This window comes from Dromiciops gliroides, chromosome 5, assembly GCF_019393635.1.
Source record: "Dromiciops gliroides isolate mDroGli1 chromosome 5, mDroGli1.pri, whole genome shotgun sequence".
Taxonomy (NCBI): Eukaryota; Metazoa; Chordata; class Mammalia; order Microbiotheria; family Microbiotheriidae; genus Dromiciops; species Dromiciops gliroides.
The window spans coordinates 25,598,988-25,623,780 of NC_057865.1; the positions used below are offsets into that span (position 1 = coordinate 25,598,988).

At 43.5% G+C, this 24,793-nt stretch overlaps 1 protein-coding gene across 1 annotated transcript in view; it reads right to left on the bottom strand.

Annotated features, from left to right (window-relative positions):
• The window catches only part of RBMS3 (RNA binding motif single stranded interacting protein 3), a 1,425,793-nt gene extending 1,406,569 nt beyond the window's left edge, over positions 1-19,224 (bottom strand). Inside the window, exons 1-2 of the mRNA XM_043965565.1 lie at positions 19,162-19,224; positions 17,995-18,203 (exon numbers count right to left, since the gene is read on the bottom strand). Coding sequence (XP_043821500.1) covers positions 17,995-18,192 — 198 coding nt within the window. The 5' untranslated portion in view covers positions 18,193-18,203; positions 19,162-19,224. The remainder of the gene's footprint in view (positions 1-17,994; positions 18,204-19,161) is intronic.
• Positions 19,225-24,793: the final 5,569 nt, after the last annotated feature.

A 24,793-nucleotide genomic window follows, 5' to 3' on the forward strand; every position in this document is an offset into this window, starting at 1 on the left:
CTCTTAGAAATATTTTTTCCTGCCTGTGTGTTCTGACAATAAGCACCATCATAGTAATCCCTACAGTGGGAAGACAATCATTAGTAAACGGTGACGAGGACGTGTCAATGATGCTTCAGGCAGTGGCTTAACCATATCCTAATAAAGGCTGTGTACCTCCAGAGGAGAAGAGCTAGCTCTTTGGAACAATCTAGAAGTGGCAGGGGTTGTTTTCTATGATGGCAAAGAACAAACTCCAAGTGATTGCACAACACCTGGGACAGAGCAACTCTCTCAGCCATCATTGGTGAATGTGACCTTACTCTGAGCAGTCTCCATCAACAGCAATTCAAAAACAATCCAGAAATGATTGATAAGAAACCCAAGGCCTTGGAAGGGAAGTGATGGAAACTTCATCCCTGGGAACATTCAAAACTAAGGGAGTCAACCATATTGAAGAATGGCATTCTGGGAGCTGGCTGCAACTAGACAAGAGAGGCCAGATTAGGAGTCAATGGGGTGGGGAGAGGGTCACTGAAATAAAATGTGTTAATCTTGAGAGTTCACAGCATTAAGTATTATAGTTCTAAAGCCAAAGAGGACCTCAAAGGACCTAGCTATGTTACCAAGGGACAGCCACTTGGGCCTCAATCTCGTCATCTGCAAAATGGCCACAGTAACGCATGAAACACCCGCCTCACAGAGTTGCTGTGAAGCACTAAAGGGAAAAGGTATGTAAGGCTCTTGCTCTTGAAATCACTATTTTATTGTCAACTCTGATGTCTGTCTTTTAATTTTTATGGAGAGGTTTTGCTTTTACCTCACCTTCATTTCCAAACATCTGCCCCTCCCCAGATAGCCATCACTTAGGACAGCAAATGCAAAGGAGAGAAAGCAGTTTGGGCAGACCCCCTAAGCAGCGCCACAACCCAGGCAGGCGGTCTATACAGCTTTCCATATTGGATGTCAGTCTGCTGAGGCACAGAGCCATCCTAGCCCTGTCAGTTATTCTAGTGGAGAAAGTGAAGCCGGTGTGCGGTACACCAAAGGCAGCACTGGGTTTGGAATTGTGGGCTCTGGATTTGAATCCTGGCTCAGCCATGTTTGTTCCCTGGATGACCTTACATCAGTCACTTCACCTCAGTTCCCACATCTGTATAAATGGCCAGGCTGGACTAGATCAGGGCCCCTAAGCCAATGCCCCTCTGCACAAGGTTGCACTGAACCACTTTTATACTGGCCCAAAGACTCCCTAAAGGAACATGTGAAATCACACTCCAACATAACATTTCAAAATGATCAAAATAATTATAACCTGAATCATTTCTCACTGGTTGATTTCCTTTGCCAGGATCTACCCAATGTAGCTGCCCCCTGGAAATAGCCCCAACATTGTATTGTTCCTTGAGCTCAGCTAGCCTTCCTTAGAACACTCCACTCCCACGCCAACACCCGCAACTCAACTCAAACTCCATTTTCTTTTTAATTGATCAAACACCTACTTTGGATACAGGGACAATAAAAACAGTCTCTGCCTTCAAGGAGGTTATATTCCTCAGGAGGAAGCGGCAAGGCTGTTACTCATCGATGTTCACACTCATTCTGCTGTCTAGATCATTGGGACAAGCATACAACTTCTAAGAACCCACAGTCTGGTAGGAATCTGGCATGTGGGAAAGAGAGGGTTGTGATTTTTCTGATTAGAATCAGACTATTCTAACTCATGACTCAGTCACTCCAGCTTCAACAATCCTCTTGTGTAGGAAAGGACTTGGAAAATACCTTCTATTTTAAAAATGGACCAAATGTGGGCTGTCGACTGCCACAGCACTGATTCAGTACCAAGTAGAATTGTCCCTTACTCACGTCAGGTTGTTGATCCACATTTTCCTTCCATCCTCTGAAGGTCAAGGCAAAAGAAATATGCATTCCTCAGAAGCCAGAACACAGTGTCCCAGGCTTCAGGGATTTGTTATGGACTCACTTGGGGAAGACATTTGGGAGAGCCCCATCTCTGAAAACAAATATGTTTGGCCTAGTTGCATAAGCTAGAACACAGGCAGGGGGAGGTAGGGAAAGATGGACTGAGCTCAGAAGTCCAGAAAAGCCTTGAACACCTACTAGTTGCATGGACATAGCCAAGGGATTTCAGCTCGATGTGCCTCAGTTTCCTTCCTTTGGAAAACAAGGGTCATAGAGGGCCCCTGACTCACAGAGCTGCCAAGAGAAGTCAGATGAGATGTTAGATGCAGAGTCCTTTGGAAGCTTCAAAGCACTGCACATGTGTCAGCTCCTATTAGCCTTAACTACACCGTGACATTTAACAGTCGTGTGTCTCAAGGTGGGACACAGAAGATCATGTGTCTCAGGAAGAAAGGGAGGGGAAAGGAGATAATCAGCATCTTCTGCCCCATAATACAGAACCCATACATCAAATAAGCATAAAGACCAAATGTATGCCAACACGGAGACTTCCAGTCCATTACCTAATAAATAGACCTTAGAGTCACCAGAGGTGGAGGCTTCTTATGGTCACAGCAATGATGAGTGTCGGGATCTGAATCCTGATCCCCCAAATCCCAATCCAGCACTCTGCCTCTCAATTAGGTGTGTATGTTCAATCAGCTTTCTAGCCATGTGCCGAGAGAGGACGAAGAGAGTCCCTAAGTGTTCCAGTGGAAGCCCTGAATCATCACCCGACCTCTGCCATGTTGGGAGAATCTCCTATGGTGGCTCATGGCCAGGATGGGAAGGTGAAGAGGAGTGATGAAGGCTGGCGGCGGTGACCCAAGGAATGCTCTTGTAAATAAATCTGTCAGATTGGATTGAAGCCGGATGGCAATCTATTGATGCCCTGGGCAGTCCAAATCCAGCCCCCCAAACTTTTGCTTCTCCCAGGGCTCCTCTCTGGGGTCCCTGCTGTTGTTGCTGTTGTTCTCATCTCTGATGTCACTGCCAGGAGGAACTGCGAGGGTGGAACCTTCTTCTCCCAATGCAGATGTCTACCTGCATGGTCTTAGAGAGTTGTCCAGAGCCCCAAGAAAGCAGTCAGTAGGTGGGTCTTCTAGTCCAGTCTCCCTGAATCCACTGCACCAAGCTTCCTCTTCTGTCTGGATTTCTTGAAAAAGCAATTCACCATCTTTGGGGTGCCATATGCCCCAAAGTAAGCTCAGTGGCCTAGTGGACAGAAGTACCCAATTAGAGGCACCTAAGACAAGAGTCTGAATCCCGACTAAGACATGAGCTGCAAGTAAGTTTCTCACATACTCTGGACCTTGCTTTCCTCATCTGAAAAACAGAAGAAATAATAGCACCTACCTCACAGAGCTATTGTAAGGATCAAGGTGCTATGGAAATTTAAAATTTAATATTTAAATAAATTTAAATATTAAATTTTAGTTGTTCTTACTTCATACATAGGTAATTAATCCTACTTACCAAATTCTTGAACCTTGACAAGAAACTTCCCCTCCAAAAAATGAAAAGTCAGTGTGAAAAACCTGGAACCTTTCAAAAGAACTGTCTTTTCTGAAGCCCTATGTGTGCCTTTCAATTTCAGGCACCTGGTACCCACTGGAATCTGCCCTCAAGGCCTCAAAAACAGATATCCCAGATCATAGCTAGGAGGGGCATGGCCCTCTGGGAATTGCTGTTCAAATGAATGTTTACTGAGTCCTACTCTGCCCAAGCAGCTTTACCTGGGGGCCACAGCACTGCTCAGTCTTACTGCGGTGGGGAGGGTTTTTACACAGAACCTAAAAACAACTGTGAGCAGCTTCTTTTGCCTTAAGCAGAGTGTCCTGATTTGTACGTCAATCCCCAGAATTATTTTTCTACCTCAGGGCTGTTTTTAAAAACCCCCCAAGACAGTTAGCCTAGGAAGCAGACCAAAGGATTGTACTCACAGAGTTTGTTTCTGTACATTTTGCAAAATAGAAATATAGAAGACTCCCTCCCATCACCCCCTGGGAAGACAAGAGGACAGAGAGAACAGCAGAAGCCAAGAACTGCATCCCCACTCCCAGCACCACCCGTCTCTCCTTTTCCCCTCCAATCATTCAAGTGCTTTAACAAATAAGACACGCCTGACAAAGACAAGTACTATTTACCAGTGACTGTCTACACTGCCAAATCTCAGAAGGGATAAATGTTCTTCTTGTAATGCAACATGATACAGTGGTGAGAGAGCTGATCTCAAAGCTGGGAAGGCCTATGTTCAAGGTCCAACTCTCCTGAACAAATCACTTAATCTCTTGATGATCTGGGCAACTCTCAAAGTTTCTAAAGATGAATAGAAGGTGGGGCAGCTAGGTGGCACCGTGGATAAAGCACCAGCCCTAGATTCAGGAGAATCTGAGTTCAAATGTGTCCTCAAACACTTGACACTTACTAGCTGTGTGACCCTGGGCAAGTCACTTAACCCTCATTGCCCCACAAAAAAAAAAGATGAATAGAAGGTGCCAACATGCATTGGTAGAAGGAGCTTCCTCATCTGGCAGCCACCCCTCCCCACCAATGAAATCAGAACTAACTTCTGTCCTTCTCCCCTAGAAAACAAGTCAACATACAGCCCAACCTTGCCCCGGAGGCCACTGGGTAGGTTAGAAAGAAAGCACCGGCACCAGGTAATGGAGGAGGTTACCCAGTGTGTCAGCCAAACTGGGATAGCCATGTTTTGGTAGAGAGGCTTCCCTCCACCCACCCTGCTCTCTGAGCAGCTGTCAGAGTGACCTCAAAATGACTTAGCTTATGACCTCGGAAATGGGAGAAAAAGAATTTGAGGAGTGGAAAGGGGAATCGCTGTAAATGTCCTGTCGGGAACCAAGGACCTTGGTGACCTCCTGAATCTCTTAATGCCACCATTCATTCCCATCTGGAACCTACCCCCTGATTTGCTGGTGAGTATTTCAGGTTGCTGGCTGCCTCTACCACCCGTCATTTATAGGTTCCCCTGTAAGGTGGGGGTTGGGGGGAATCCCAAAGATGTTTTTCACCACTCTCCATCTCAGCTTCCCACTAAGGAGCATACGAGCTCCTTAGGGGATTGACTCTGAAGTATCCAGTGGTGAAGGTGGAGAAAGGCAAATACAGTCGCAGATAAAAAGGGTAACTGTTTTACAAGTTACAAAGGCTCTTACACCTCATTCCTGTCCTCATCCACTACAGGACATCTGGTCCACTCTTCAAAGATCATGGATTTAGAGATGAAAGGACCTTAGATGCCACCTAGTTTAACCCCTTCATTTTACTGATGAGTAAACTGAGGCCCAGACAGTGTTGCAAAGAAATGACAAATATGAGATTTGAACCCAGGACTCTGAATCCATTGCTCTTCCATGGCTCCTACTTAGCTTTGTCTCTTGGCTCACTTTACTAAGACCAGTCCTAGAACCAGTCTTTGCACTAGCTTTCCTCTCTTTCTAGAATAATGTATTTAAAAAAAAAACAGTTTAAATAGAATAATGCATTCCCTGCTCCCTGGACAGTTAGGTAGCACAATGGATAGAACACTGGCTATGAAGTTGGGAGGACCTGAGTTCAAACCTCACCTCAGACACTTATTAGCTGTGTGACCCTGGGCAAGTCACTTAACCCCAATTGCCTTAAACATCCAAGGCCATCTCCAGTCTTCCTGTTATATATCTTGCCACTAGACGCAGATGGGAGAGTGAGGTTGGTGACCTAGTACAGCCCTCTCTCACTTAAATCCAATTCATTGCAAGTCATGATATCACCCACATGCCATAGTCCTCTTTGAGAATGAAGGACAAACAACAACAACAAAAGATAGACATGAGAGTTGACAATAAAATAGTGATTTCAAGTTTTCAAAGACAAACAATTTCAAGATCCCTTTGATCTCTCAGAACCCCCCTCACTTCCTTCAAGATTCAACTCAATCTTCACCTCTTTCAGAGGTACTAGTAGCTTCCATACTTAATTATCCTGATATGGATATAGTTTTTACTTTGTATTGATTCTGAATAGATACATAAGTACATTCTTTTTCCTCCAACAGAATGTAAGCTCTTTGAAGGCAGCCCTGCCTGACTCTTTTTTCTGGTAGTCCCTCATAGCCACATATTCCAACCACTTCTCCACCCCACCCACACCACTTTTAATTAGCTGCCTTTTCCACCCATGTTATATTGGTGTCAGCAGATTGCTGTTGAATCTGGGCAAGACAAACTAATATTTTCTATTTCAACTTGATAAACTAATTCTATCCCCTCACATTTTAATGGACTGATGAAGCATTTTCTTCCCAACTAGTCTATGAGCTAGGTAGTGGAGGTATAAGCTCCCTTTTACAGATGTGAAAAACAAAGGTCAAAGAGGTCGAAGGACTTGTTCAATGCTCTTTCCTCTAGGTTATGGGGACATTGCTCTTTCCTGGTTCTGCTCCCACCTATCTGGCTGCTCCTCCTCCATCTCCTTCCTGTCATGCTTCAGTCTGGTCTTTGGCCCTCTTCTCTTCTCATCTTTTATCAGCTCCCCTGGGTACCATAGAGAGAGGTGAGAATACCTCTATGCAGATGATTCCAAGGTCTATACATCCAGTCCTAAACTCACAGAGCTCAGTCTCCCATCATCCCCATCTTCATCACAATAGCTGGAATTTATCTATACAGCACTTTAAGGCTTGCAAAGGGCTTTACAGGGCAAACTCATTTGGCCCTCGTAACAACCCTGGTATGGGGAGTCAGATAATGTTATTCCATATATTACGGATGAGGAAACTTACCACCAAAAAGAGTTTAAGTGACTTTCCCAGGGTCACAAAGTTAGGAAGTTCAAAGTCAGGTTTTACCAGCTTACAGGTCTTGTGATCTTGATACACTGAGCTGCCTAACTATTGCCAATTAACTGCTTCTTGGACACCTAAAACACATGGTGTACCCAAATTAGAACTCATCATCTTTCCCCCAAATACTCCCTTCTGCCACACTTTTCTCTTATTGTCAAGGACATCACCATCCTCCCCATCATCCAGGTTCCCCTTGTCATCTTTGACCCCTTACTTGCACCCAGTCCATGTATCCAATCCATTACTAAATGTTATCATTTCTGCCATCTCAGCACCCCTCATATTTGTCTCCTCTCCACTGCCATCTTGTTTGCACTGGCTGTCCCCCTTACCTGAAATGGCCTTTCTCTTCACCTCCACCTTGTGGCTTCCCCAAGACTCAGCTTAAGTCCTACCCTCTCCAGGTAGCCTTCCCCACAATGCCTCAGCAGGGCATTCCCCTCTGAGATGACCTTCTATCCACTCTGTATAAATCTTGCATGTATCTAGTTGGTTACATGTTGTCCCTGACATTTAAATATGAATTCACTGAAGACAGGGTCTTTTGTTTTTTGGCCTTTCCTTGACTCTTCAGCACTCTGCACATGCCTGCTACATATTAAGCACTTACGACATGATTGTGGGCTGACTGTACACATTCAACATTGGACCCAGGTCTTCTCATCTGGAGTTCATGGCTTTTCCAAGGTCTTTTCCAGATTTGAATTCTATACTCAAATGAACTTACAGCCTAATGCCACAGGACCAGAGACTGGGAGCTAGAAAGGACCTCAGAAGTCATCCAGGATCTCTGAAGGTTAATGTGCCCTAATAGTACAAATGGTGAGACTAATGATTGTGTATCTCAGACCTTCCTCTGCTCCTCCATATAGCAGATTAACATAATTACTTGTGTTTGTTTCCTTTTAAAAGTTTAGTGAAAGTCATACCAGCAAGGAAAGCCTACACCACAGAACTGGGAAAAGAAGTCTGCTAATTTCTTGTCTAAGGTAAAATGCCTCACCTTCTCTCTGGGGGTTATTGTCTGTGAGGGGAGAGTTCCCAATGCCTTGTCCTCTGCCCTTTTTCATGTCTAATTACTATAGCCTACTTAACCCTCCAAAAACAAATGGGGTAAGTGAGCAGTATGAGCTTATTCTTACTCTTACCAGTTTCATCTTAAAACATTGAAGTCAGGGTGGGAAACCTGAAATATATTATAGCATATGGGGGGCTGGCGTACAGTGGGTTCCCCAGACAATTCTGCCTCAGGTTCAATGTACTATGTGGGTCAGCATTCACTCAGAATCATAGCTTCAGAACCCCTGCTGATGTGTTTATTTTTCCTGGTCAGTCAGGGAACATAATTAGTTCAGAGCAAAGGCATTTAATGAAAAGGCAAAATCAGAAAAGTAACAATAAAACATTTCCCCCACAACTCTAGGGCACATTCTTTCACAAATGTATATAGGCTCAGTGGGAAGAGGGAATACACATAGGAAACGTGTGGAGAGAAACAAACATGGGAAGCCCCTGGTGAGGGTACACACATAGAAAACATGTAACCAAAGCTCATATAGAAAAGCAACGTAGCCCTCTGACAGAGGAGGCCCACTGTAGTGTTCTGATGATGTAATCCCACTGAGCTTGTTCTCCTCTGCACTCATATCCCATATAAACCCTGGAAGGCATGTAGTTTATGCTGGGCAGTGATTCCTGCGGATCTTAGTGGCCCATACTAGATGGTACACCACTGGTCCTGTGGTTGCTGTTGATCACTGCAAAAAAACAGTTCCACTGGACAGAAGGTGTGGGACCTTTTCTCTTGTGCCAGACTCTTGCTGCAAATGGATTCTCAGCTGAGATGACACGTCTTCTCTCTTTGAACACACAACAACCTCAACTATCTAGTACTTGCATGCTTAAATGAGTGTTGTAACTTCCATTTTCTATTCATTAGGGTCAAGGTCTCTTTTAGAAACCACACTCTGATTAAGGATTAGAAATTCCCTGTGGCTCCCTGTGCAGGCTCAATTGATAAACTGTATCCATAAACTGTATCAACATTGGTTTAGAGTCTGCCCTTCCAACAAATTATCCTGGTCTTTCTAGATCCAAGGCCAAGAAACTTTCAACTTCTAAATTCTCACATGCAAATCGGTGGTAGGAAAGGGCACAAGAACAAAACAAGGACAAAATCCAGGAGCAACATGAATATTTTCTTATCTTCAGAATACGTGACCAAAAACAAAATGCTCTGCAACATTATATATAATAACAGTAGTCCAATCTTCTTCCTTCCATTTTATAAATGGGAAAACTGAGGCCTAAGGAGGAAGGGCAACTTGTCCAAGATGACATAGTGAGTGGAAAGATCCAGGACTATAACTCAAACCTAGAAGCTCAGTGGCACAGGGTATAGATCACAGGACTTCGAGTTAGGAAGACCTTAGTTCAAATCCTAATTCAGATATTTGATAGCTCTGTGACCCTGGGCAAGTCACAACCTCTCTACCTCGTGTAAAATGGCAAAAAACACAGGACCCATTTCAGAGATGTTGTGAGGATCAAATGAGTTAATCCATGAAAGTGCTTTGCAAAAAAAGCAAAAAATGTTATTTGCTATTATTTTGTTATTATTATACCTTCTGATTTGCAGAAAAGGGCTTCCCACCCACTGCCTACCCCCATGCCATACCTCCTATCCAATCAAGTGTTACATTTCCAGCCAGGAAATCCCCAACTTAAGCTGTTGACAAGGATAGCAACTCATTTATGAATTCCTAGGCACCAGAAAATGACCCCAGAACATCTCTAGGTTTCAGAGTTCATACATAGGGGGAAGACAAAGCCAACCTGGCTGAATTGTACAAGACATACATACGTGACATTTTCAAAGCTGCCATATGTTAAGTTCAAAGTTCCAGGATAGTTTCACACATGCCTGTCATGTGGCTGAAGAATCATGGCTGCCCCCTCCACCAGAATCCAAACTCATCCTTTCTGCCAGAAATGAGAACCTAATCTTCAACAGGAAAAAGTTAGGACCAAGTGTCGATTTTCCCTTGTTCAATTCTTTTCTTAAAGGCATTAAAACCCTGCTGTTAACGGCTAAAATTCTAGCTAAACTGTCTAAAATATCTAATGAGTGGTCGCCAATAAATTATAAGCTTTAGCAAGAGTTAGACTTTTAAGCATTTATTAAGGAGAATAAGAATTTGGTAAAGAGAGAGAGAAAGGCCTAGATTCCTATCTATTAAAGGGAGAGCACATTTCTAGCTCCCTTCTCCACCAGAGTCCAGAAGAAAGAGCGTGAGACCGAGCGCCCGTCTCTTCCTTCCTCCTCCCACTAGTCCGCGTCACTTCCTGATACCAAAGACAAGACTCCTGGTCTTGCCCTCAAAGACCTTCGCTTCATGGGCAGAACTCTTCTACAGTTAGTATCCAGCAGGTGGCGTTATTCCAATCGTTACACTGCCTTTAATGAGTTTATATTCAATACAATAAATGCACAAAGATGTTGGAGGGTGGAGTGGGGGAGGGTCTGAATCTGTAATTTCACCAATTATGTGGAACGCCTATAGAGCGATCAATCCTCCACCAATGCAGTCAGTCAACAAACGTGTATTAAGCACCCATAATGTGCCAGGCACAAAAGAAAGGTGAAAGACAGTCCTTGCCCTCAGGGAGTTCACAGTCTAATGGGGGAGACAACAGGCAAACAACTATGGATAGATGAGATGCATAGAGTATAAAATGAAGCTAATAAACAGAGGGAGGCATTAGCAGTAGCGAGGATCAGTGCTTGTTCTGCAGCAGCCTGACAGAGTCACCCAGATGCCAAGCGGCATGCCCAGGTTAACACAGCCCATACATGTCAGGGACAGAGCGTGGATGCAGGTTGTTCAGATTCTACCCCCAGGTCTTGATGCCACTCCCTCCATCTACAGATAAGTAAAGTACAAGGAAAAGGGAGTGATGGGTGATCACTAACCATTCATCTCCCTCACTCCTCACTCATGGATCTCCAAAATGGTTCTGGGTTCTAGGACAGCTGCGCCCATGAGGGAGTCTGGGAGAAAGCCGCCAGCAGCCAAGTGGCCAGCGCCCAGGTGGAGTGGCCATGACATTGGCCCTTGCCCTTCCCTGCTACATTCCACTTTTCAGTTTGTCCTTTTCTTTAATTTTTTCATAGTCAACAAGTCAACAAGCACTTATTAAAAACCTACCCCGCATGTATAGGAAAACATACCAGGTAGAAACAAGGTCCTAAAACCTTGAAAGATGGAATAGGATAAACTGAGGCTTAATCAATGCTCTGTGCCCCTCAGGAAAGGCTGGATTCTCACATAATGCGACATAATTTATGACACAGGTAATCTTACCAGTGAAACTGTCATAAGCACCAGGAAAAGAACTATTGAAGATCATCTAGTGTAGGGGGAACTTCACCTTTTTGGTATTCTAGACTGTTTGGGCAATCAGCTTGGTGACACCTGTGGATCCCTTCTCAGAATAATGCTTTTAAATATGAAATAAAATACATAAAATTACAAAGGAAACTATATTGAAATAGATTTTAAAAAGAAAAGCAGATTCATGGTTAAGGTCAAGCAGTTAAGAGCCCTTGTCCTAATCTAGCCAGCTATGTTTTACAGATCCAGAGACCAAGGCCCAAAGAGGCAGTCATTGGCCCAAGGTCACAGAGGTGGCAAATGACTGAGCTGGGGTTCCAATTCAAGTCCTGTAATTTCAAATCTTATACTGATTCCTCTGTACCATGATGCCTAATTCCCAACCCGTCCTCCTAAAAAAAAAAAAAAAGTATGACCAGGATAAAACTTTTGTTTGCTTTATAATTCTAGTAACTGTCCTGCACTTTTTTTTTCTGCCCTACACTCTTTCCTGTATTCCAAATATTTTCAAGACAAAAGTGAGAAAAACAAAACCTGAAAATAACAACCTTTCCCAAGATTCTGATTCCCAGCAGATGTCAATAACCTCCAAACCTTTCACAGAGTTCTGACTCTGCCCAGGTTCCCAACAAGTCCATGCTGCAGAGATGGGACGCTTGACCTCAGGGCTTGGCCATGCTACTGGAGAACAAGAGAAAATTGTGGTCTTTCCTTAAATATTAAATGTAGCCCTCACATCACCTCTAAGGGAAAAACTCACCAGGTAAAGAAAAAGGTCCTAACACTTTGTAAGAGGGAATAGAATAAGCTGAAGCTCGGGCAACTTTATGCATCAATTTGGAATGGCTGCTTACATTACAGAATGGCTCTCACATCACACACCATCCAAAGCATAGGTAATGTGAACCAGTAAAACTGTCACAACTGCCCCAGGGAACCTTCCAGACCCTCAACTCAAGAAAACATTAAGCATATCTGATAAATTGAATCAGCAGTGTATTACTTTTTTACTTAACAGTAGGCTCCTAGCTATATTTCAGTCTTCATTTCATGTTACTCCCCTTCCATACTCCCTCCATTTTAGAGAACTTGACTGACTAGTGTTGCTCATACATGATTTTTCATCTCCTGCATGTGTCTTTGCACAAGCAGTAACTTCTCCAACCCTGCCTCCATCCTAGTCTGGAATATACCCTTTCCTTACTTCTGCCTCTTGGAATCCATATCTTCCAAGAAAATATGCTTCGAATGAAGCCTTTCTTGACCCTACAGTTCTGAGAACTTTCTATGCCTTAGAATGACTTTTAATATACTCTGTATTCACTTCTATGTATACATGTAGTTAGCCCCTATTAATGTAATCCACCCCCCCTCGCCCCAGGGAAATGTAAGTGCCTTCAGAGTGGGGCCTATTTTGTTTTGTCTATGTATCTCCAGAATTTAGGCTACAAGGTCTGTTGCATTAAATTATGCTATACCTCTTGTTAGCTGTGAAGCACACCTATTAACCAAGGATCATAGTGACAGAAGATCAAATTGATGGGCTAGATGGAAGGGAAAGCCATTCCTGGCCCTTTTTTGTTTCAAGGATAAAGGCATCTAGCTGGATCCAAATACAAACAAGGAATTTGATAACACATCAACAAGCATAATAAGAGCTGGCATTTATATATTGTCCAAAGTTTTACAAAGTGTTTTACAAACATTATCTCATTGTATTTTCACAACAATCTTGAGAGGTAAGTACTATCATTATCCCCATTTTGTAAATGAGGAAACTGAGGCAGAAAGAGATTAAGTGAACTAGTATCTGTGGCTAGACTTGCATTCAGGTCTTCCTGACTCCAGTTGGTATCAGGACTACATCAGTCACATGTCTACCGTGAGTTGTGTACAAAATGTGCATTGCAAACCATAAAGTACAACATAAGCGATGGATCACATTTTAAATAACTTTATTTTATGGTTTCATTGGTTTAGAGAACTCCAGATGTGGAAATTCTCTCCACCAATCCAAATCTGAAACTTCAAGCTCTACAGAGTTGTCAAGAGTAAAAAGTTAACTGACTTGAGCAGGAGGACACAGCCGGGAAAGGTCAGAGAACCCTAGTTTTCCTGACTCCAAGGCTAATTCTATCTCTATTCTTCTCTCTGAATCTCTGTGATTCTCTCATGCATATCATTAAAAGTGAGTTATAAAAAATTGTAATTAAAAATTGGTCGGAGGGGGGGCAGCTAGGTGGCATAGTGGATAAAGCACCGGTCCTGGATTCAGGAGGACCTGAGTTCCAATTTGACCTCAGATACTTGATATTTACTAGTTGTGTGACCCTGGCCAAGTCACTTAACCCTCACTGCCCTGCAAAAAAAAATTGGGGAGGGTATAAGGTTCAGAAACACTTTCCCAAGCATAACTGAATTGTAGAAGAAAAGTCAAAGGTTAATGAAAGAGGTGGGGGGACAGTCAAAACAGCTAAGATTATTAAATCTAGACAAAAAATGCTGAGGGGGTAATTCTGTAACTTTTTTCAGACACCTGGGGCCTTTAGTGGAAATGATGATGACCAGTTATTATTCTTTATCTAGAATACAGAGAGAACCAGGGGAAAACAATGGCAAGTGGTAGTCACAGCACTTCAAAGTTCGACAAGGGCTTCACATAGATAATCTCAGCCAAGCCTCAAGAGCATCCTTTAAAGTAGACACTTCAGGTCTCAGTTTCCCCATTGGACAGATGAAGACACTGATGCCAAGAGAGGTCACCTGACTTGCCAGTAAATGTCACAGGTAGGATTTGAGCAACTTTAGACTTCATGCAGTACTCCACTGCCTCCTCAAAAGAAAAGGGCTCTTAACTGGTGACACCTGCAGGGTGGGAAGAGAAAACTTCTGACAGTAAGGGCTGCTGAGAATGGCAAGAGTTTATGTTGAAGGAGGAATTTTGCATATTCTTCCCAGGGGGTCGGGGATTAAAGACAGTGCTGCTTTAAATCACAGAGATCAACTGATAACCTGTCAGAGTTCCTTCCAGTTCTTGATCCAATGAATCTATAAATTGTGGGTGCTTTGATATTGTATGTAAAAGCCCTTTACTTAGTTGGATGCAGACACTTGACATCTTAGAAGAAAGCAAGTAAGAGGTTCTAGTACTATGTTATGGTAGTATGTAAATTGGTCTGGCCCGGGCATACCCAAATAGGGTATTGCCTCAGCTGTCCCAGCTATGGTCTTGATAGGGCATGAGCGGGTTTTGGAAAGTTTTGAAAATATCCCAATTCTCTCTTTTACTTTCCTACCCCTTCCCAAGTCCTAACAACACTGCAGCCCTGTAGAATGGCAGAAAGAATGCTGGAGTTGGAGTCATTTCACCTGTGGGACATTGGGAAAGTCACTTAGCTTCTCAAAGACCCTGTTTCCTTATCTGTAAGATGAGGAGGTTGAACTAGATCAGGATTTCTTAAACTTTTTCCATTCTTGATCCCTTTTCACCCTAGAAATTTTTACATGACCCAGGGGTATATAGGTAAATTATATAGGTATGCATAACTTTTTACTGTTGCCAAATTTTTCATGACCCCCACATTCTTTTTTTTTTTTTTTGGCAGGGCAATGAGGGTTAAGTGACTTGCCCAGAGTCACACAGCTAGTAAGTGTCAAGAGTCAGAGGCCGGATTTAAACTCAGGAACTCCTGAATCCAGGGGCTGGTGCTTTATCCACTGCACCACCTAGCTGCCCTCAGACCCCCACATTCTTAAACCCACAGTTTAAGAAGCTGGGAATTAGATAATGTCTGGGGTTCGGGAACCCTAAAAGTTTTCAGGTCAGTCTATCCCTGACAGGGTAGATGCTGCTGCTATGGTTACCAAAGACTTGATGAGAACTTGGGACATCGCCCTCTCTATTTTTTGTCACTGAATAAGCTTAAAACTAGGTCTACCCTTCTCACTCCAACTGGACAACTGGGGAAATCCATGAAAGAGAATAAGAGCAATGGTCTCAAAACTCATTCTGGGAAAATATTATTGCAGTCTTAATGTCTTTTTCCCCTAGGAGCTGTGTTAGGATCAAAGGCAGCTAAAATATAAAGATTTTTTTTACAGGGCTTGTCTTTTAGGAGATTGATACTCATATTTTCAGTCTGATTTTCTCTAACTATTAAGAAGACACAAAGACTCAACTAAGAATATATTTTTCCACTCTCATGTTTATAAAAAAACCCAACCCTCCCCATTCTGTATATATGCATGTGTATGTATTTATGTATGTATGTATATGTGTGTGTGTATGTGTGTGTGTTCCTTCACAGTCTGGCCAAGACTCACAAGTCTATTACAGTTTGGATTTGGTTTTGATCACAGTGGAATAATGATTCAACCCCCTGAAGTCCTGATCACTAATGAAACCAGAATTTACTTTTAAAAAAATCAAATACATAACTTGCCTTGGCAGTCACTTAAGACAAAAACAGCTATGAAAGTCCCACTTGCCCAGGCCCCATTTCTCCAACTCTTCTAAAAGACAGGACAGAGAATCTCTTGGAGGAATGGAGTAGCCACTAAAGAGTTAACCCAGCTGATTTCTGGGATAAGATGAGGATGGAGTCTGATTTTTTTTTAAGGCAAACACCTGGAGGGGAAAAAAAAAAGTAGTATTTTGTTTCTACCTCAAGAAATTGCCTACAAACATAAAGCAAATCACATCAGTGGAATACTCAATTATCTGCACATGCTAATTAACTAAATGTAATCAGCCCCCTTTCAGGCCTCTTTTCACCTGCAGTAATATGGGGACTGGATTTGCTTCCCTGCTCCCCACCATGGGTAAAAAACATTAGACAGACTGCATGGTGCATCCAAGAGTAACTAGTAAGCACGGATTTCTGCTGATGGCAGGAATTTTCTCTGCTCAAGGCACCAAGAGAACCCACAATATGGAGATGGTAGGACAAGCTGTAGACTGTAATTATTTCCCAAACATATTTTAAAGCATTGATTTAAAGTTCAGCTGGATAAAACTATGCTCTGAGAGGGTTGTTTCAGAAAATCCGGCCCAGAGAGTCAACTGAAGTCGTAAATATGCAGTCATGACAATTAAATATTCATGAAATCAAGAGTTACTGAAAAGCTGAGTATATTAGAATATTAAAATCCATTTCCTTTTTCTCTCTTCTTTTTATTGCCTTTTTTTTCCTGTATCTGCAGAGCAACACTAACCTGGTCTAAATGTCTTCCAATCCCACTGCTTTAATGGGTTGTTTTTGACATGAAGAGCATATCACTGATTTTTTTCCCCCATTGACACACAGCCCTGATGCTCATCTTGGTTCCTGAATGCAGCACACATTCTGACCACTGGTGATTTGGGGGAAGACACATATTTTTTTCCTTAGACTTGTCAAGTGAACCCAACTATAAATACAGTGTGGCTAGAGCATACTCAGTATGATTGAGCCATAGTTTAAGTATTTATTCAATCCACCTGTATATTAGAAGCATTCCAAGAAAGCAGACCACTCTCCAACTCACAGGTTTCAAACCTTCCTGAGATACTATTGTCTCTTAAGACAGTGGAACTCATCATACTACTCACATGTTCCCCATTCAACTTACATTGATCAGACCAAGCATGTGTAGTAAATGGCCTGAGCAAAGTTCTACGGCTTCCAAACACAAATCATAACTTTTAGGGGGAAGGGAAGGAATTCCCGTTCAATTTCCCCATTTAATATCATCAAAGCAGCACCCCCCCACACACACACACACCAGGTTTCCACGGAACACTTAGCCTTCAGTTTCACCAAAGACACATGAAGATGCAGAAAATGCCTAGAGACAAATTCACTTTCTGATTAGTACATTGGGCTTACGTTGTTATAATGGAAATTTTAAAAATCCCATTTCTTCTTCTTTGTGATTTATTTAAGAAGGATGGCAGGAACAGAATGAAATTGGAACCATCTTTCCTTGAACTCCATTACCCCTACAGTAAGAAGAACCTGTCCCTTGGTCTGCAATGACACAGCAGGGCTGAGCCAGATTTGAGGGACTGCTCTTCGTAGTTGGGGGTAGGGGAAGCGACGGGAGAGGTTGACAGGTGAGGCCACGGGGCTCCCCACTGCATTAACAAGACTCAATTCTGCAAATGAGGGAAACTTTGCTTCCCACTGCTAGGCATCTATCTGCACTGGGGCTTCTCTCCTCCTGCTTCCCAGCCCCGGCCCCCAAGGCTTCACCAGAACCACTTCAGAACTCGTGGCTCTGGAGGAAGGAGCCTGCAGAGCCTCCTCCCTTGAATTTGGGAGGGCAAGCAGAGGTCTGTCTGCTCGCCCTGATGGGCTGCTGGCCCGGCCGCCCCCTGCCTTCCCCGCCTCACCCTCACCCCTCACCCCTGGGCATGGGAGAGCTAGCAACAGCCAGGCTCGTCTTTGCACACCCAGACAGCTCCATCCACCCTGCAATCCAGGACAGACTCCTCCACGCCGGCGCTGCCTCCACTTCCTAAAGTCACTCCCCATCCCCACCCCCGCCCCGCGACAGACCGACAGACAGACAGACAGACAGACAGACACACACACACACACACACACACACACACACACACACACACACACAAAGACAGACAGTTGGACAGGCAGACAGACAGGCCGGCCGGCCGGCTGGCAGCCCTTGTCGCCCTGTCCCCGGCCCCCGCCCCTCCGCCCGCAGACCCCACCCTCTGGCCAGGGCTCTCCAGCCAGGGCAGGGGGTGGAGGCGATCCGAGGGCTCCGGGCTCAGCGCGGAGATGCTGGGGAGGGGGCGGCCGGCAGACCTACCTTTTTGTCTTCTTTCTCACTGTTTGGTCTCTTCTCTGGGTGGCTGTCCCCGGCGGCCGCACTTTCCCCAGGCTGCTCATCCTGCGGCGGCGGTGGCGGCGGCGGCGGCGGCGGTGGCTGCTGACAGCCTCCGCCAGCCCCCTGAGAGTGGGGGATGGGCTCCGGGCACTGAGAAACTCCCTTAACATCCATCTCCATCTTCCGATTCACTGTAGGGCGAGACAAAAGCGGGGCAAGGACTTGGCAGCCAGCGGCGCACGGCGGCTCCCTTCACGGGCCCGCGGCACGCATGGCTAGGAGAGCCGGCACGGGCGCAATCGCTCTGGCTCGGGCTCGGGCTCGGGCTCGGGCTCCCGCTCCGGCTCCGGCTCCGGCTCCGGCTCCGGCTCCGGCTCCGGCTCCGGCTCCGGCTCCGGCTCCGGTTCCCGCTCCGGCTCCGGCTCCGGCTCCGGCTCCGGCTCCGGCTCCGGCTCCGGCAGGGCTCGGGCTCCGGCTCTCCCCCGCCCCGGGCTCTCCGCCGCCCGCCCCCCTTCCTCCCTCCCTCTCTCCCTCTCTTCCTCTTTTCCTCCCTTCCTCCCTCCCTCCCTCCTCGCCCCTAGAACGTCCAGACTTTTGTATCCATTGAGAGCGCGCCTGTGCCTGTGGGGCTGCCTGTGTGTAAGTGAGTGTGTGTGTGTGTGTGTGTGTGTGTGTGTGTGAGTGAGTGTGTGTTGTGTGTGTCCTTGGTGCGGTGGCCTTCAAGCTCTCCGAAACAGCCAACACGAAGCAGGCAGCTGACGCCTGGCAGCCCAGACCCACTGCGCTCCAGCCCCGCGAGGGGGTTATTGACTTTCTCTCCTTATCTAGGTCCCAAACCCAAACCTTTGTTTTTCCCCCTCTCCCTCTCTCCGGTTCCCTTCTGCTTTCCCCGTTCCCCCAAATCCCCTCCCTGGGAGCCTTTGGAACAAAGTTAACTGGAAGAACAAACCCCAGATCGCCGGGATTAGCCCGGGGAAACTGCCAATATGTTGGTCACGACAAGGAAAAGTTCAATGTCCACCCCACCCCCAGGCCGACCCCACCCCCAGCCCCTGGTGCTCACCCAGCTAGGCTTACCTCCTCCCCTCCCCTTCCCCCGGCCAGAGCCTGTGCTACCCAAAAGCAAAGGAAAACAAGCGATTTCCCGACCTGTGCAAGGTGGTGGTGGCGAGGATGAGAGCCGAGCATGGGCACGATTGTGGCTGGCGTAGCCCCCCCTTTACCCACGCCCGACCCCCCCACCTCTACCTTCCCCCCCCTTTTCCACTGGTGACTGCGATCTCCTGGATGGCAGTCGCCTGGCAGGCTGGGGTGAGTGTGTGCGCGCGCGTGTCTGAGTGTGTGTGTATGTGTGTGTGTTTGGTGTGTGTGACTGGAGCTCCCTCTCTCTCCTTCTCCCTCTGTCTGCTCTGCCAGCGGCGTGGCACGCAGCATTGCACAAGGAGAACTGGAGTAAAGAGGAAAAACAAGAGACAATTTCGGGCAGGAAATCGACATCCTTCCCAGCAGTCTGCTCCCGGGTTCGAACCTGACCAGAGGGGAGAAAATATCGCCTGTCTCTTAGACTGTCTCCTTTTAGCTAGGAATAAATGTCGGGAGCCGGAGCTAGATGGGGGAGGAGAAGGCAGAGGAGAGGAGCTAGGGGCAGGCATTTACTGCAATATGCCTTGAATTTTGTTTTTTCTTCCAAATGTTAGCTGCCTTTTTCAGATTGGAAGTTGTGCCTTTTACAAGAACATTCTCTCAGAAGGGCAAGTCTAGCCTTTGGTTATGATCCCAGTGGTCTGTCAAGCAGTTATTCTCTTGATGTGTATATATTTTAAAAATGAATGGCAAGGTTAGACTTGGTAATTCTTAAATCAGGGCTCACCGTCAGGTGATCAGGTTACACTTCTAAATATAACATCACATTGTCCTGGGGAACTGCCTGGCAACTTCATGGAAACATCAAGGGGGAGGGGCTTTCGATAGTGGCCCTGTGACTTGTCTCAATAACAGCTTTCTTTATAATGAAATATCTGGTTATTAAGATGGAGGTCAATATGAAATGATGGCCTTTGCTCCTTTGCTTGGGGTTCCATCATAACCCCCCAATAGATTAGATTTAATTTCATTTCCCAGAAAATTTCACTGCTAAGGTGTGATGACTATATGAGGCTAACCTGAAGAAACTGAGAAATCTTATCCTTCCTTTCTGCATCACATTATCCTCAATATAATTTTCATGTAGCAGTTACACATTTACCCATAAAACAAGTAAACTAGTCATGTGCTATGCCACTGTTTCCTATGGATCAAAGAGCTAGAGTTCTAAAGCGCTTCAAAAGCCATCTCTACATTTTATAGGAAAGGAAACTGAGGCCCAAGGAAGTGAAAACATGTGCCCAACGTCCCAGTAAGCTAGGAGGTAGGAAACAAACCCTTGTCTTTTAATTCCAGAGCCAGTTGGGATGTGTCAAAGATTCCTTTGGCCATCTGTGAAGCCTATGGATTCTTCAGAAAAAATGTTTTTAAATGCAGAAAATATATACATTACATAAAAAGTAATGCAATGTCTGGTAAATTTCCAATAAATAAATACATTGCTGCAATTAAAAAAAAATAAAGTACACAGGATTGCACAGGAAACAAAAAAGACAGAAATTATATATATGTGTGTTTATGTGCATACATATATGTATGTGTATACATATACCTACACATATATACATATACACATACACAGACATACATATACAAATACACACTATATAAACATCTATATATACATACATACATATATACATACATATATATACATATATGTTCACATGCCAAAGGTTTAAGAACCTCAGGAAGTTCTTTCTACTGTATTGCCCTGATATCTTTGAAGAGAATTTTTTAGCTTCTATATATCTTGATAAGTGCTCACATTTGTTTGGGACATTGTGCATATCATCAAATTTAATAAGAAAAGACTTTACCATCAATTCACATTCGAGCCTTACAATAACATGAGGCTTGTGTTCTCCCATTTTTTATATGATGAAACTGGTGCTCAGACCCATTAAGTAACTTGCTCAAGGTCAAGAAAGTATATGAGGCAAAATCTGAACTCAGGTTTCCATACTCCATGTTCAGGATCCTCTGGAAGGTCATAACCTAATCCTGTGGAGGTAGGTATTACACAAATTATCTCTTTTTTTGCCCCCCCCCTTTTGGGGGGAGGCAGGCAGGGTTAAGTGACTTGCCCAGGGTCACTCAGCTAGTAAGTGTCAAGTGTCTAAGACAGGATTTGAACTCAGGTCCTTCTGAATCCAGGGCCCTGTGCTTTATCCACTGTGCCACCTACCTGCCCATTCAAATTACCTCTTTACCAGAGATCGAGTAATCAGTAAATGATCAAGCCAAGATTTAAATCTAAGTTTGATTAGTACTCTTTCTAGGATAATTCAACCAAAAACAATTCTATGAAATAGAAAGTTTTAAGGTCTGAATTAGTCAGCTTTCATCTCAACTCATTTTTTTGGTAAAAAAAAATGTTAAAAATAATCCAAATTAATTTGGGGGTTGCTTTTGTTTTCAATTAGGAATCTAAGTGGGAAAATGTCTTCAAAAGAAGGTATTGCCCTTCTAATATATTCTGAGGAATCAGATTTTTTTTTTTTGGTGGTTTTATTTTTTGGTAGGGCAATGGGGGTTAAGTAACTTGCCTAGGGTCACACAGCTAGTAAGTGTCAAGTGTCTGAGGCTGGATTTGAACTCAGGTCCTCCTGAATCCAAGGCCAGTGCTTTATCCACTATGCCACCTAGCTGCCCTCAGATTATATTTTGACATAGCCATGGGAGACACTTTGCTAGGGAAGATTCTTTAGGGTGGTGTTCTGCTCCACTGAATCAATTGTTTTTATAGTCAACAAACAATAAACCCAGTGGGATCTTGAATTATCTGAACCTTTCAGTAAATTATGTGATTATAAAGATGTGAGCCTCTATAGAATATAATACGGAAAAGCCTGGCAACTCCCTTCTCCAGCCTTTTACCAGGATGTCCTCAATGCATGTGCCAACTTTTCTCATAAAAGCTTTGGTAAGCTGGGAGCACTGACCCATGGTGGCTGTGAGTAGGCTTAAAAATACTATTAACAAAACTTTCTGCAGGAGAAGCAGCAGAAAAGATTTCATCAGAAGATAAGTGTCTGCAAAAGGAGGTAGGCTTTTGGTGTCCACTCAGTGTCAAGCTATGTAGAGAGTCTTCAAGTTCTCAAAGAGGATTTTGGGGAAGATTAGATAAGACATATACAATATGAGGAGGTAGAGATAGGCTGGCACCTTAGTATTTGGCAGGAGTGATTATACCAATGAGATTGAAGGGACATTTAAGGATCAATATTTGGGAAAAGTAAATTTGCTTCAGTATGCGATTCGCTAAATTGTATAAGAGGAGAAGCTTTGATGACTTAAGGACATTAGAGTTAGAGTTAGAGTTAGAGTTGGAAGAAACTGAGATTCCATTCCTGCTTGTTACTTACTGGTTGTCAGATTGTGGGAAAGTCATCACACCTCAACTGTGTTTCAGTGTCCTTATTAAGAAAATGGATACAACTTTACCTGTAGGGCCTGCCTTGAAGGAATCTAAGAAAATAATGTATGTAAAATGTTTGCAAATCTTAATCCACTATTTAAATGTCAGCTCCTACTATGTCTTTAAAATGGCATTATACTATAGCAGGTCAAAAAATAAACACATTCAAATGAATGAACATACCAAGAAATTCCAAGTTCCCTCATTATCTGAGAGGACTTACATTGAAAGAAATAAAAATTACACGTCTTGGTCATTTGTTTTATTCAAATAGGTTCTTTTTTTAAAAGAGCTATCTTCAAATATTCATGCATCTGAGCCTTGACTGTAGGCAAACATGAAGACAAGTAATCTTTGGAGTGGTGAGGTTATGAATCTGACAGATTTTCACTCTTCAACATAGAAAAAAATAAAGAATCACATGGTGGGACAGAAGCTAGAGCAGCTGAATAGAATTTGATCTTTCTTCCATGCTTGTTTCTTCCAAAATGTGTTTGTGCATTTCTTTAAGGGTTTGAATGAAGATTATATTAAAAATAAAGAACCAACACATCAAGTTGGCTGTTCTTTATTTAGAAATCAGCTCTAAAAAATTCCTATTGTTACATACAAATATCCACCCCCCTTCTTCTGCCCTTGTATTTTTGGAACTCCCAATTGTTCTCTATACATCTGCCTTAAGTAAATATGGATTCACCCAAAATATATTGTACATCAAAACTGTTGATTGCATACATTCGGGCACCTAATTATGCATGCAGATTGCTGCTTCAGGCATGCAGGCAGTTTGCAACATTACCAAAATCTAGACGTCCAAGTCATCAGAAGTCTTTGTTACTATTTTCCTGTTACCTTAATTGGCTTCATTTCCGGATTATGAGCAAAATAAATCTCACGGATAATTCTGACCTTTACATCCCCTCCACCCAGTCACCTTAGATGAATCATAAGATCCTGGTCAGCTTTATCTAGTGTTGTTTCTCTCTTCATTGTGTGGCTCAAACCATTTTGTTTCTTCATTCTTTCCAGTGACAGTTACCAGAAAAATTGAGCAATGCTATCATTGATATTTCATCCATTTCTTGACCTTTTAATTTGACTGAGATCATTCTGTCATATCGTCTCCCTCACCCCATCCCCTCAGAAGCCCTCCTGGAGATTCCTGAATGATGGGAAGGTCTAACAAGCTAAACAACTTTGCCCTCAATCCCTCATATTTGTGGATTTGCATAGTACTGGCCAACAGTTTATACTTATCCATTCTTCAAGATAACAACATGTCAAATTCTCTGATTTCTCCATTGAAGTCTGATTCCATCTAATACCGTGTCTTAGGACAGTGTAGACCCAACCTTTGCAAAGACTTTGTCCGATGAGTCCATGCTCTGGCAAGTTGGACCAAGCTAAAAAAAGCTATTATGGGGCTGCATTTGGAGGGGATCTTCATCACAGCCCTAGTTCACAATGTGAGAGTGTATTTTGGCCACAGGAGTCCAAGAACATCCTCTGCTAAGGCAGGAGAGGTTACAATCTAAGCTGGTGAAATAATTACTTGAACCAATAAAAACATGGATTTGGGGGCAGATTTTATGTCTCAAATAAATCTGAGGAACTTAATGATGTTCATAAGGGCAATTACTTTTTTTCCCATGACAACAAAAAATCAGTTGTATTAGTCTGTTGTATTTAAGAGTGCCCTCCTAGACCACATATTTTAATACATCTATTTTTAACATTCATTTTTTAAAAATTGAGTTCCAATTTTTTTCTCTCTCTTCCCATCAGAAAGGCAAGTAATATAACACCCATTATATATGTGAAGGCATGCAAAACATATTTCTGCATTAGCCATGTTGCCCAAAAAAAGCAAGAAAAAATAAAGTAAAAATATATGTTTTAATCCACACTCAGTTCATCAGTTTTCTTTCTGGAGGTCGATAGCATTTTTTCATCATGAATCCTTTGGAATTGTCACAGATCATTGTACTAAGCATAGTTACAAGTATTTCACAGTTGATCATCATTATAATATTTCTGATACTATGTGCAATTTTCTGGTTTTGCTCACTTCATTTTGCATCAGTTCATATAACACTTTTCAGGTTTTTCTAAAATCATCTCTTTTGTCATTTTCTATAGCACAGCAGTATTACATCATAATCATATACCACAACTTGTTTGGCCATTCCCTAATTGATGGGCATACCTTCAATTTCC